This window comes from Notolabrus celidotus, chromosome 15 (genome assembly GCF_009762535.1).
Source record: "Notolabrus celidotus isolate fNotCel1 chromosome 15, fNotCel1.pri, whole genome shotgun sequence".
Lineage (NCBI taxonomy): Eukaryota > Metazoa > Chordata > Actinopteri > Labriformes > Labridae > Notolabrus > Notolabrus celidotus.
The window spans coordinates 33,819,145-33,833,297 of record NC_048286.1 but is presented as its reverse complement, the minus strand read 5'-3'; the positions used below and the strand labels follow the sequence as shown (position 1 = coordinate 33,833,297).

At 44.7% G+C, this 14,153-nt stretch overlaps 1 protein-coding gene across 3 annotated transcripts in view; it reads left to right on the top strand.

Annotated features, from left to right (window-relative positions):
- Positions 1–1,863: 1,863 nt before the first annotated feature.
- The window catches only part of dhx9 (DEAH (Asp-Glu-Ala-His) box helicase 9), a 20,456-nt gene continuing 8,166 nt past the window's right edge, over positions 1,864–14,153 (top strand). The window contains exons 1-13 of one of the 3 annotated variants that reach the window (XM_034703155.1): positions 1,940–1,986; positions 3,918–4,085; positions 4,162–4,302; positions 4,408–4,543; positions 6,251–6,468; positions 6,544–6,692; positions 11,590–11,682; positions 11,776–11,822; positions 12,895–13,031; positions 13,106–13,195; positions 13,282–13,443; positions 13,535–13,612; positions 13,705–13,896. In XM_034703155.1, the coding sequence (XP_034559046.1) occupies positions 11,792–11,822; positions 12,895–13,031; positions 13,106–13,195; positions 13,282–13,443; positions 13,535–13,612; positions 13,705–13,896 (690 nt within the window). In that variant the 5' untranslated portion in view covers positions 1,940–1,986; positions 3,918–4,085; positions 4,162–4,302; ... (3 more) ...; positions 11,590–11,682; positions 11,776–11,791. Of the gene's footprint in view, positions 1,987–3,917; positions 4,086–4,161; positions 4,303–4,407; positions 4,544–6,250; positions 6,469–6,543; positions 6,693–11,283; positions 11,441–11,589; positions 11,683–11,775; positions 11,823–12,894; positions 13,032–13,105; positions 13,196–13,281; positions 13,444–13,534; positions 13,613–13,704; positions 13,897–14,153 lie in introns of those variants that run through there. The other 2 variants (XM_034703153.1, XM_034703156.1) reach the window with 2 other exon arrangements.

Here is a 14,153-nt window from a genome sequence, read left to right as displayed (position 1 = left end):
CTCTGTGTTAATGTTTTATAATCTTTATTTTGGATGTTTTTAATCTCTGTTCTTTATGTTTTTAATCTCTGTTTTTGGTGTTTTTAATCTCTGTTTTTAATCTCTGTTTTTTAATCCTTGTTTTAAGCGTTGACTGGTTGGTTTGGATCCTTCCTTCCTGTGCTGTGTTCGTGTTTCAGTAAATCGGCGCCTGAAGCTCAGATTTTGTGTCTTTTGAAAATCGTTCCCTCGGGCTGCAGCCGACACACCCTGAACCTCAGACACATTATGATCCATCACACACACCCTGCCTCTACCTGCACCCACACACACACACACACACACACACACACACACACATACACACACACACACACACACACACACACACACACACACACACACACACACACACACAAACACACACACACACACACACACACACTCACACTCACTCATTCACTCACTCAGCCCCGCCCTGCTCTCTTTCCCCTGTTGCCGTGTCAACACCACACCCTGAACACACACACCTTATCAACACCTGGCTGATCTCAGCGTTACTCAACGTGAGTTCACTTTTCAGGTACACAAACTGTGTCTGAGGAATGTCTCACATATTTGTAACATCAGAGGTTTACATATGTCCCCATACAGCAGTGATCCAACATCAACCATCAGGGCCCGGAGGTCTCAAGGTCTAATCCTCTTTTCCCATCCAGGATCAGGTAATCCGGATCACTTCCTTACTGCTCTGCTCTTTGCTGTTTTCAGAAACACAGAGTGAATTTTCAGGATTACAGGAGAGCTCTAAACTGGACTTCATGTGACGTACTATGTCCACAGGGGGGCGCCAAACCACACAAACCTACAGTACACCCACTGGAGGATCCTCACAGCTGCTTTAACTGATGCTGCTGGGTGACATGGTTCATGAGGATGAAGTCCTTCATCTATTTATTTAAAGTTGTTTTTGTCTTTATTTCAGGACGAGAGACGAGAGAGGTGAGAAGTAGAGCGAAAGAGACACCATGCAGATCATGGAAACAAGAGACCGCTGCAACAAGAACAGACTGCTATAGGCTCAGACTGTTATAGGCTCAGACTGCTATAGGCTCAGACTGTTATAGGCTCAGACTGCTATAGGCCCAGACTGCTATTGATTCAGACTGCTATAGACTCAGACTGCTATAGACTCAGACTGCTATAGACTCAGACTGCTATAGACTCAGACTGCTATAGGCTCAGACTGCTATAGGCTCAGACTGCTATAGGCCCAGACTGCTATTGATTCAGACTGCTATTGACTCAGACTGCTATAGGCTCAGACTGACACACTGGGATCCTGTCTTTCCCTCTCTCTCCTCTCTCTGCCTGTCTCTCACTTTAACTCTTCCTGTCCCATTAAAGTTACTAACCATAGACCTTTCTGGAGTCCCTGAGCTCCCTTGTCTCGTAGGTTCCTCTGGATCTCTGCTGCTGTGGACGTGGTCCAGACTCCAGCTGCTACAACTACTACTATCCGTCTCCCCACTATCATCTCTCTCTCTCTTCATCTCCCTCTATCCCTCTCTCCAACACGGTCTCAGCAGATGTGTGTCTAACATGAGTCTGGTCCTGCTGGAGGTTTCTGCCTGTTAAAGGAAGTTTGTCCTTGCCACTGTAACTTGCTAAATGCTGCAAAGTGCTCTGCTCATGGTGGATTAAGATGAGATCAGACTGAGTCCTGTCTGGAAGATGGGACTGGATCTGATCCGGTCTTGATGTTGGGTCTTTAGAGTCCGGTCTAGACCTGCTCTGTTTGGGAAGAGTCTGAGGAGAACACTTGTTGGGGTTATATAAATAAAGATTGATTGAAACACATGTTCAGTGTCTGTCTTGTGCCCTGTCTCTGCCTGTTGTTCCCCTCCGGCCCTGCAGGTGGCGCTGCTGTGCTGAGGAGAGAGTTAAACAGCCCTGCACTCTGAGCTGTGTGTATCTGGAGGAACTGTTAGCCTAACTGGACTGATTGTGAGTCATTATTATTAATAAAAAGTGGCTTTCTGTATGCTTACATTAATAACAGTGTAAATGAACACTTATACAGTTTAATACCTGCTTTATTATGCACTGTTTAACTGACTCCTACATGCTAACGATGTAGCATAACTTTAAAAGCAGCTTTAACGGAAGCTAGCTTGTGTGTTAGCATCAGTAGCTTCAGGATTCAGCTCTGAAATGGATGTGTTCGGATTTATATTCACTTTAAATCATTATAATTCTGTCACTAAGGAAACAGAAGCCTCAGTCCTTCGTTTGAATGTGTTTTTAAGGCTCTGTAGTGAGTTTGTGTGAAAGGAGCTGCTAACCAAACCCCATTCATATTACCGCTAACACAGAGCTCCTCTAGCTGAGAGCGCTACGAGCGGTGACCTGATCTGGAGCTCTAATAACAGCATGATGGAAGCTCTTTCAGTCATTTATTCTAAGCCGAATTATTCAGAAGACTTTATTTAATCTCTTTAAACCTTAACACACAAAATGACAGGTGAGAAATGTCGTTAATTTACGGAAAACTCAAAGTGAAGTGAAAATAAATGGGGTTTGGTTTGGACGTTCTCTGAGATCAGCTCCTTTCATCACATTAAGATTAATTAATTTATTTTTTTATTCAACCAGGTGAGGTAATTGAGAACCAATTCTCATTTGCAATAACGACCTGGGCGAGAAGGCAGCACAGGTGGCATGACATTAAATAAAAGACAAAACCAAAAACAGAGAGGACACACAGACAAACCTAGAGACTGAACAATACAATACAAACACATCCCAGCAGTGAACAACTTCAAAGCTATTTAAAAGCAAGTGCAGTGATGTTGAGTTATGGGGTGTATTAGGTTTTTGAAAGTGGAGAGTGGAATGAGAGAGGTCAGCTTCAGGGACTGTTGCAGGTGATTCCAACTGGAAAACTGGAAGGAGGTGCGTCCAAAGGAGGTCCAGGCTTTGGGTGGGATGAGTTTGATAAAGCTGCTTGAGCGCAGGCTGCGGTTTGTGCTGTGAAGTTTGATTAGTGGCTGTAGATATAACAGGGTCTTACCAGTGAGGGGTTTGTAAATGAATAGAAACCAGTGTGTTTGTCTGTGAGAGTGGAGTGAGGGCCAGTTCAGCTGAGAGGACAGGTGACAGTGGTGAGTGGGGCTCCAGTGACTAAACGGATAGCAGCGTGGTAAATGACATCCAGTCTGTGAAGGAGAGTGTTGGAAGCAGACCTGTAGACTATGTCACCGTAATCAAGAATTGGGAGGACTGTCATCTGAACCAGAAGCTGTTTAGCAGAGTGTGTGAAGGAGGATTTGACCTTAGTGAGTAAGTGTGTTGATGTGTGCTTCAAAAGAAAGTTTGAAGCCAGATCCCTAGGTATTTGTAACAGTCGACAAACTCAATCTCCGACCCATCCAGGAAGGAGGGCTGAGGGGCAAAGGTATGTTTTTGTTAAAAACCATACATTTAGTTTTATTGGAATTTAAAACCAAGTGGAGCCTCATGAAAGCGTGTCGGACACTATGGAAACTGGCCTGTAATGTGGACAGTGCTGTGGTCAGGGAGGAGCTAGACGTATAAATAATGGTGTCAGCTGCATATAGACGGACATGAGAATCACCTGCTGCAAGGGCAATGTCATTAACATACATGATGAACAGTGTAGGACCCAATATACTCCCTTGTGGGACACCAATAGAAAGAGGCAGGGAATCTGAAAGGAGCTTCATGCTCTGGAGATTAATGCTAACCTTAGCTTCAATGCTTGGTAATACAAACCAAACTGCCATCATTGGTCACATTATAATCTGAGTTATTCTGAAGTTTCAATGCATGACTGGATTAAAGCAGCAGGTTTTCAGGAACACAGATCAGCTGTTGGAGTTTTGAGTTGCTTTGATTCAGTTTTCCTCATTTTTCAGATTAAAGTGTCTCCAGACCAGAGGAGGAAATTTCCCCCACCCACCCGTCAGTCCATCATGGCGGACATCAAGAACTTCCTGTACGCCTGGTGTGGAAAAAAGAAGATGACTCCAAGCTACGACATCCGAGCAGCAGGGAACAAAAACCGTCAGAAGTTCATGTGTGAGGTGAGTCTGCATTTAATGGAATATAACATCTCTGTCTCTCTCGCCTGTTTTCTAACTCTGATCCTCCTCCATTCAGGTTCGTGTTGAAGGATACAACTACATCGGGATGGGAAACTCCACCAACAAGAAGGACGCTCAATCCAACGCTGCTCGGGACTTTGTGAACTACCTGGTCCGGATCGGGGAGATGAATGCAGCGGAGGTCCCGGCTCTGGGGGTGAGCTCACCGTCCTGTGTCACACTGACGATGTCTCACTAAAAGAATCCACTGAAAGGTTAATGGACGTGGTTTAAAGGGTTTATCTGACTCTTGTGTCACCAGGCGAGCGCTCCAGAAGGAGACATACCTGATGGAGGAGGAGGAGGAGGAGGAGGAAGAGGAGGAAACGAAGGTGGCTTTGGAGTGCTCCCGTCCAGCGGCCCTCTGCCTCCTCACCTCGTCGTCAAAGCCGAGCAAGGTACGACAATCTCTCTGACCGAGTCCGTCCTCAGGCGAGCGCTCCACATCTCTGAGTTCTTTAAGTTTCCTCCTGCGGTGGAGTTCATTCATCAGAAACCGAAACACACGTCTCTGCTGGGATTTCCCCTGAGATGGAAGACAACGAGGAGTGTGTTTGTTGGAGGCAGACACAGATTTCATTCTGCTGGATTTTTGAGGTCTGAAAGTTTATGAATGATGAACGTGGGGACTGATTCAGTCGTTCATCAGTTAGAAAGAAGAAGCTTTATCAGCAGAGTTACGGCCAAATTCCACCAGATCCGTCTCTGATCCGTCTCAGCTCCAGATCTGATCGGTCTCTATTCTAGTCAATGTGTTAACTTCCACTGGATCCGCGTTCCGGCGCTCCTCTACTTTCCTTCCCTTAGTGATTGTTTCCTTTCCTTCTCTTCCCTTGGCGCTCATTTCCTTTTCTTTCCTTTCCTTAGCGATCATTCCTTTCCTCAGCTTACTTTTCCTTGGCATTCCTTTCCTTAGCGCTCACTTCCTCTCCTTTCCTTAGCGATCATTTCCTTTTCATTCCTTTCTTAGCAATCATTTCCTCTGCTTTCCTTTCCTAAGCGATCATTCTCTTTTCTTTCCTTCCCTTAACGATCATTTCCTTTCCTCAGCTTTCTTTTCCTTAGCTTCTTTTTCCTCTCCTTTACTTTCTTAGCAATCATTTCCTCTCCTTTCCTTCCCTTAACGATCATTTCCTTTCCTTCCCTAAAGGCCAAATTCCACCAGATCTGATCGGTTTCAATCTAGTCAGTGTGTTAACTTCCACTGGATCCGCTCCGTTGTGTTCCGGCTGCGTCTCTGATCCTGCAGGTCAGAGTCCTCCGGATCAGATACACCAGACTTCTATTTGTTCCCGGATGCCGGAGCACGACGCATCAATCTCAACAGAGCAGATGGAGCGGGACAGGAAGTCAGGTTTCACCAAAACCAAATGAAAACATCCGGTTAATTTTCAGAATAAAAGACTCTGTGTTATCACCAGATCGTATTTCACTTAACTACAACAACAAACCAAAGTCATGATGAGCGGAGCCAGGCCTGGAGTCAACAGGTCAGAGGAAACCTCGGTCACATGACTCCAGGGAGCTGGGCCGCAGCAGACCTGGTGAAAGTTATATCGCCCCCTGCTGGACAAACTGCATGATGGCATCATTTCTATATGACCTGAAATGTTCTGTGGATAAAACTTTTATACCTGCATGTACGAGCACTCGTATGTGCTGACTCTTTCAGATCCAGTGAGCTCAGGAGATCAGATTATTTATTGTCATTGTGCAAAAACATACAAAGACATGTAGGTGAACTCAAGACCGGGCTCTAATCCTAAATGTATGAAGCACCATTTGACCCTTTTATGCAACATATGCAGAAAAAATAAAAGGGTCCATATTTAACATAATCAGGTTATTGCACACTGATGTCCAGGGCAGGAAGCTGTCTGCTTGTGAGGCTCTCTGCAGTCTGAGCTGATTTGTTCTTCCCTGTTTTCATAAACAGGTTAAAAATAAAGACTCGTGTTTTCACACAATGTGAACTCTGTGTTCAGCACAGAGGAGCAGCAGTACGCTCACGTTTAACTCCAGGAGCAGAGAAGGTGTTGAATACTCATGATCTGATCGTTCCTGTTCCACCTGATGATGAATAAAACATGCTTTTGTGTTGACAGAGGAGAGCGGAGGTGGAAGTGAAGGTGAAGGTGGAGGTGGAGGTCCAGTACCAGGAGTGACAGGGCTGGGTTACTCAGGAGGAGGAAACTCAGGGTGGGCAGGAGGAGGAGGAGGAGGAGGAGGAGGAGGAGGAGGAGGAGGAGGACGAGCTGAGTGGGACAGAGGAGCCAACCTGAAGGAGTACTACGCCCGGAGAGACGAACAGGAAGCACAGGCCGTGAGTTTGTTGTGAAATCAGAGGTATTTGTCTACAGACGGATCACCTGAAGTAACATCCTGTCCCCCCCTGCAGACCCTGGAGTCAGAGGAGGTGGACCTGAACGCTAACCTCCACGGGAACTGGACTCTGGAGAACGCCAAGGCCCGTCTGAACCAGTTCTTCCAGAAGGAAAAAACCAGCGCTGAGTATAAATACAGCCAAGTGGGACCGGATCACAACAGGTCTGAACAGATCCAGAATCCAGATCCAGTCTGATGAGAGTCAATGCTTTTATTTTGTTCAGCAGCATCAGGTGGTATTGATTTAAAGCATCAGTGGGTGACGTGTTTCAAACTGACAGCAGTTTAATCAGTGAAGAGCGTCACGGCTCCCTGAAGCTGCAGAGGTTAAACACGATGATGTGGATCAGTGATCCTGAAACTTTAAAGACTCTCTTTGATTTAAAGAAGATGAAGTCTGCTGATGTTTGAGTTTTACCCTGTGTGTGTGTGTGTATGTGTGTGTGTGTGTGTAAGAGAAGTGGAGGGGGAGGTTGGATCCCCACACACGATGCCTTCAGGATGTTCCTGTATGTTTTTCTGCCGGCCTGCTGCAAAACTCAGAGACTCCGGAGTGTGTCGCTCACACCACAGAGATCTCACTGTTTCTATCAAAACCTGAAGTCACACCGGTTTCTGTTCACACTGAATCCAGAGCAGAGAGACGTGCAGTGACACTGAGAGATGCAGAGAGATGCAGAGGGACGCCGGCTGAATCCTGGCTCAGCAGAGTGTTCATTAGTTCTCTTCCTGCGGTGCACGTCTCATTCGTTCAAAATATGTGATTAGAGAAAATAAAGTTAATTAAAAAGAATAAGGTTGTTATATTATGAGGAAAAGCTTACTGTGTTTTATTTTGAAGGGGAATATTAAAAGAGCAGCTGAAGTTATCCTCTCCTAAAGGTTCCCCTTCAAAATAAAACACAGGCTCAGACTAAAAGCACAACTTTGTGTTTTTAATATTCAAAGTGTTTTGTCCTAAAATTACTATTTTCTCTTGTGACTTTATTCTCATAAAATGACGACCTTATTCTCTCAATCTAAATATTTTCTGTGAGGATGCGGCCCCAGAGTTTAAACTTTTTAAAAACCACATACCAATAAGGACTGATGAGTTTTTAGATTAAATTCACATTTTATAAATTCAGATTTTGTGATTTAACATCGTGCAGTCAACAGATTTTTCAACAGCTGATGCCGATAAATAAAGCAGATATTGTTTTTATTTCATTAAATAAAACACTTAAATAATAATAAAATGAGAATCAAAATTGTTGAATTTAAATTAATATTTTAAGTCTCAGTTTTAGAATTTAATAATTAAAAAAAATCAGTCAGAACAGTTTTTTTTGTCATTAAAGTTTTTATTAACTTTTCAATGTATTAAAAATAAAACAATAATGAAAAGAAAGAACAAAACAAAACAGAAATACAAAATACTGGGAAACAAAAACGTCCATTACATGTTGTGACTGGAATAATACAGTGTTAGTGAAACAGGAGATCCTGATACTGTTGGGATCTGCAAGCAGTCCCAGGTTTTGGTTTTCAAAGTCCCTTTATTGAACCATTGCAATGACATACCAAAAACACTCTCACATCATCAAACAAACGCCGAGCAAACAAACAAACAAACAAACAAACAAACAAACAGACAGACAAACAAACAAACAAACAAACAGACAAACAAACAAACAGACAAACAAACAAACAAACAAACAGACAAACAAACAGACAAACAAACAAACACACAAACAAACAAACAAACAACAACAGACAAACAAACAGACAGACAAACAAACAAACAGACAAACAGACAGACAAACAGACAAACAAACAGACAAACAAACAGACAAACAACAAACAGACAAACAAACAGACAAACAACAGACAGACAAACAGACAGACAAACAGACAGACAGACAAACAGACAAACAGACAGACAGACAAACAGACAAACAAACAAACAGACAACAAACAGACAAACAAACAGACAGACAAACAAACAGACAAACAGACAGACAGACAAACAGACAAACAAAACAAACAGACAAACAAACAGACAAACAAACAGACAGACAAACAGACAGACAAACAGACAGACACAACAAACAACAACAGAACAAACAGAACAAACAACAACAGAACAAACAGAACAGACAAACAAACAGACAGACAGACAAACAGACAAACAACAACAAACAAGACAGACAGACAACAGACAAACAAACACAGACAAACACAAACAAACAACAACATACAACAACAAACAACACAACAACAACAAACAACAAACAAACAACACAAACAACAACAAACAACACAAACAAACAAAGACAGACAACACACAAACAACACACAAACAACACACAAACAACACACAAACAACAAACAGACAAACAACAGACAACGACAAACAGACACAAACAAACAACAAACAGACAAACAAACAAACAACAAACAACAACGACAAACAGACAAACAAAAACAATACAAACACAACAAACAGACAAACAAACAGACAAACAACAAAGACAACAACAAACAACAAACAGACACAGACCAACAAACAAACAAACAACAACACAACAAACAGACAAACAACACAGACAAACAAACAAACAGACAAACAAACAAATAAACAAACAGACAGACAGACAGACAGACAGACAGACAGACAGACAGACAGACAGACAGACAAACAAACAAACAAACAGACAAACAGACAAACAAACAAACAAACAGACAAACAAACAAATAAACAAACAAACAAACAAACAGACAGACAGACAGACAGATCCTTCCACCGAACACAGAACGTGTCCCTCTCAGAAATTAACAATCAAACCTCCGTCTGCACCCACGGAGCATAAAACCTCCCCAACAGCCCACATGTGACTGAAGGCCAGCACATTGTCCATCATCATAAAGTACCCATGCTCAATCCTCAGTCTCGCCTTCAGCAGCCCCTTTAGAACCAGAACCGGATCCACACAACCGGCACCCAGAGCCTGGTTCTTCCAGGTTAGCCAGATGGCCAACTTGGCAGTGCCTGATACAAAGTTCATTAACGTGTGTACCGTCTTTGTCCTGGCACTGTACTTTGGACCATAAACAAACAACCCAACAGAGAAAGCCTCCCCGAGTCCCTGAAACCACCTTCTCAGCAGATCAAACAGTGCCACCAGCCGAGGACACTGAACAAACAAATGAAACAGGGTCTCAACCTGCAGACAGAAAGTACACCCCTCCCCCAGCTCCGGATCAAGGTGCGCTCTGTATCTGTTCGTAGCTATTGCCCCATGTACGACCCTCCACTGGAGGTCTGCTGTCCGCTTTTCAACGGGCAGCTTGTACAGAGACCGCCAGCTGCCTTTCGGGGAGACCTCCGGCCCAAAAAACTCGGTCCACCTCGACTCCTTCAGCCCTTCCAACGATTGCAGGTTCAAGACCTTAACGCAGGTCTGGTAGATTTCTTTTTTTCCTGCATCCTGAAACCTGCCCAGGTGGAGGGTTGTAAAGCACAGCAGCTGGCCTCCCTCCTCGTGCCACCCCCCCCACAGCCGGGGTAATAGACAGAGAGGGGAAGCAGTACTCCTGCTCCTCACTCCACTGAGTCTGGTTCCCCACATACACTCTCAGGGACTGTGGCAGGGCAGCACAGACCTCCTCCACTACCCACCTCCTGTATTACCTTTTAATCTGTGCAGCAGGGATTGGTAAGATGCCGTCTCTATCAGTGCATCTACCCAGCCTCTCAGTCTTGGGTTTGTGTCAGATTTCCAAAGTCTTAAAATAATTCTGGATGCAGTGATCAAACTAACCATAATGACAGAAAAAGCCCTCTCTGAAACATTCTGTACTTGAGATCTATCACCCAGAAGACTTAGATCTGGGGTCAGAGGGATCTTTGAACCAAACCAGCTGCTCAGAACTCGAACCACTTTACTCCAGAAAGGTGGAACCAGAGAACACCGTCAGAGCAGTCTGATCTGCGTCTCCATTTATGAGAGTTTATAATTATTGACAGTGTAAAAAATAAGACGTCAGTTTTGAAACTCGTAATGAAAAGTCTGAACTTCTTTATAAAACAATGCATGATATAAAATGTTTTTATATTAAAGTTTTTAAAGCACAGTTTCAGCTAAATAACTCAGTTTAAACATTATTATTGTCTTAAGAATAAAATGTTAAAGTGAAAATATTTTCAAAGAAGTGAAAAACACAAATAGAGACAGAAATAACAGATACATGTATCCATTTAAATATTTAAAGCTCCAGTGAGGAACTTTCAGCTTGTGTTGTTTTTGTCGCCCCCTATAGGCAAACATAAACATCATCTAACTTCTCTGACCTCGTCCTGCTCACACTCAGGTAGATTCTTTCTCACCAACAGTCTAATGTGTCACTTATTGTGAATATTTGACTTTAAAAATTTACAATAATGCTGCTTTTTAAGCGTGCTGTCAATCATCTGGTCTGACGCCTACCCCCTTGTGCGTTTTCAAGCATCAAAAATAAGAATATGGAAGTTGTTAATCGTGTCGCTGATGGTCTGGTTTGCTTTAGAAGGTCATGAAGAGACATCAGTATTAATTTGGAGTCACAACCACTCAAATACTCCTCACAGGAGCTTTAATAACACATAAATACCTTTTTTAAAATAGATTAAATCAGATTAAACAAAAAAAAGACAGTTTTTAAAAAACTAGTTCCAACTTTTCATCTTTTTAACTCAGATTTTAATGTTATATAAATAATAAACACATTTCAAATTAAATATGAGACTTAAACAAAGTGACTCTGATTCTGAATAATCGTCTGAAGGATGAAGCTCTCCTGCAGAGTGAGATCTGTGCATGTAGCAGGACATGATGGACAGTCTGACGTCTGCTCGCCATCATTCAGCCGGTGCAGCGGGCAGGCGTGAGGTGAGACACAGCGAGGTGACTCCAGAACTCACAGCCGCACTGAAGGAAGACATGAGACAGCGTTTAGGTGCACTAAAGCTGTCCCATGGGTGCAGCTCGGGGGGTCAGTGGAGTCTGGTTGTGATTTCTGGTGTCGCTGTTCACCGCAGGGCGGAGAGCCGCCGCCGGGAGAATCGGCTGTTCTTTATTAAACACAAAGTCTGGCAGAAAAACATACAGGCCTCCTCCTGAGGACGCAGCAGGTGAGTTCACCGCTTCACTGGACGCTTTGTTCTCTGTTTTATTTTGAAAGACACAGGAAGTGACGCCGCAGTGTTTTGTGTTTGTGTCTGCAGGAGCTTCATCGCAGAGATGCAGCTGTTTGTGAAGCAGCTAGGCAGACGTAAGTTAAAACCTAAATCCTCAAACCTGCAGGAAATGATCCCATGAAGTTTAAAGGTGACATATCCTGCAGAGTGGACTTTTTAATGGTCCTCTCCCTGAAATCTGTGTCCCTGTCTACAAACCCCCTGAGAAGTCAAAGACTCCATTCTGCCCCTGTTCTGATTTCTCCACCTTTCTGTAAATGTGTGCTGAAACCAGCCGTTTCAGTTTGCAGTGTTTTTCATACGTCACAACGCCATCCGGTCTGTAACAGGAAGTCAGAGCTCGGAGCTTGTTCAGCCCATAGACTGTATAAAATACAACTCAACCCCTCCTCCGTTTTTCATTCCCTGCACACATGTGTGCTAACAAGGAGCTTAGGAGGGAGGCATGCTAGTTGTAGGCTGTCTTAATAAACACAAAGGTCGCTTTGACTCCCCACGTCTGCAGATTTGAAGATCTAGTGGATGATTTTTACTTTTCATGGAAAAGTGCTAGCGCTAGTTAGCATAGCCACATAGCTACATGTTGGTAGCCGTGTACCAAGACACACGTCGACATGCTGACAAATAAAACAACAAGAAACACTAAATCTGTGACCAATGGTTCAGAAAGGTCCTGCTGCAGGCGCCTCTCCGTCAGGATCAGATTCTGGATCAGATTCAGAGGGTTGAAGTAACGTGGGTCTGTGAGCAGCCGTGTATATTCAGCCAACATGGAAACATTAGATCAACGTACTGGACGGCTGAGGCCACGCCCACTTCCTGAGGGGGCGTGGTCAGAGAGCTCATTCTCATTTAAAGGCACAGACACAGAAAACAGCCTGTTCTGAGCAGGGCTGAAAAAGAGGGGTTTACAGGCAGACCAGAATCTGATTTCAAAGTGTTTTTATGAGCAATAAACTTTAAAGACATGTTTTGGGGACCTCTTAGACCAAGATATGTTGATGAAAAAGAGCAGAATATGTCACCTTTAAGGTTGAAAAAGAACCAACGCAGCACGCTCTGTCCCCTCTGTCCTCTCTGTCCTCTCTGTCCTCTCTGTCCTCTCTGTCCTCTCTGTCCTCTCTGTCCTCTCTGTCCGCTCTGCAGGGATCACAGCTCGAGAGCACGGCTCCAACAAGAAGCTGGCGGCTCAGTCGTGCGCTCTCTCTCTGGTCCGGCAGCTGTACCACCTGAGCGTGATCGAGGCGTACTCCGGCATCACCAAGAAGAAGGAGGGAGAAACGGTACGAGCGTTCACTCACACATGACCGGACTGATCTGTTAGAGGGAAAGTCTCACTCTGTCTGTTTGTGTCCAGCTGGAGGTGTACGAGGTCACCGTGACTCCAGACCTGCAGCAGCAGCTGGCCACTGTGGTTGAGGAGCTCGGAGTCCAGATCCCTCCCCCTGTGAGTCACCTGAGTCCAGGGTTAAAGAGTTTAAGTCTGATCAGTTTAAAGGTGGTCTCTGACCCGGTCCGTCTCTTCCCGTCCAGCCTGAAGACCCCAGCAGCTCGGTGTCTCTGGTTCAGGGGAAGATGGTGACGTTTGAGCCGTCGCAGCGTCAGAGCGGAGCCGGGGTCGTCCCCTGGTCTCCTCCTCAGGTGAACTGGAACCCTTGGACCAGCAGCAACATCGACGAGGGACCGCTGGCCTTCGTGAGTCTCTGTTTGTGTTCCCTCACTCGTACTCCTCTGATAAACCCAGCCTGGTCCCTCTGTAGTGACGTCTGTGTGTTTTACTCTCCAGTGCACTCCGGAGCAGATCAGTGGGGACCTTCACGACGAACTGATGTACCAGCTGGACCACGATGAAAACCTGCAGAAGGTCGGTCCTGTTTCATGTCCTCGGACTCCTCCTCCTCTTCACCCTGATCCAGAAGGATTCAGAACCTGATGAAAGAGCGTGTTGTGTTTCAGATCCTGGCGGACAGGGACCAGCTGCCCGTCAAACAGTTCGAGGAAGAGATCATGGCCGCCATCGACAACAACCCCGTGGTGATCATCAGAGGAGCGACGGGCTGCGGTAAAACCACCCAGGTTCCTCAGTACATCCTGGACCGCTTCGTCAAAGGAAACAGAGCGTCCGACTGCAACATCGTCGTCACTCAGGTAAGAAGGAGGAGGGACGGCTTTAAGATCCACATGAAGACGAGTCGTGACGTCCTTTAGTTTCAGAGATTTAAAGAATGATCAGAATTATAACTGACAAAAACATCTCATCATAACTCTCTCTCTCTCCCTCCCTCTCTCTCTCTCTATCTCTCTCTATCTCTCCCTCTCTCTCTCTCTCTCTCTCTCTCTCTCTCTCTCTCTCTCTCTCTCTCTCTCTCTCTCTCTCTCTCTCTCTCCCCTCTCTCTCTCTCTCT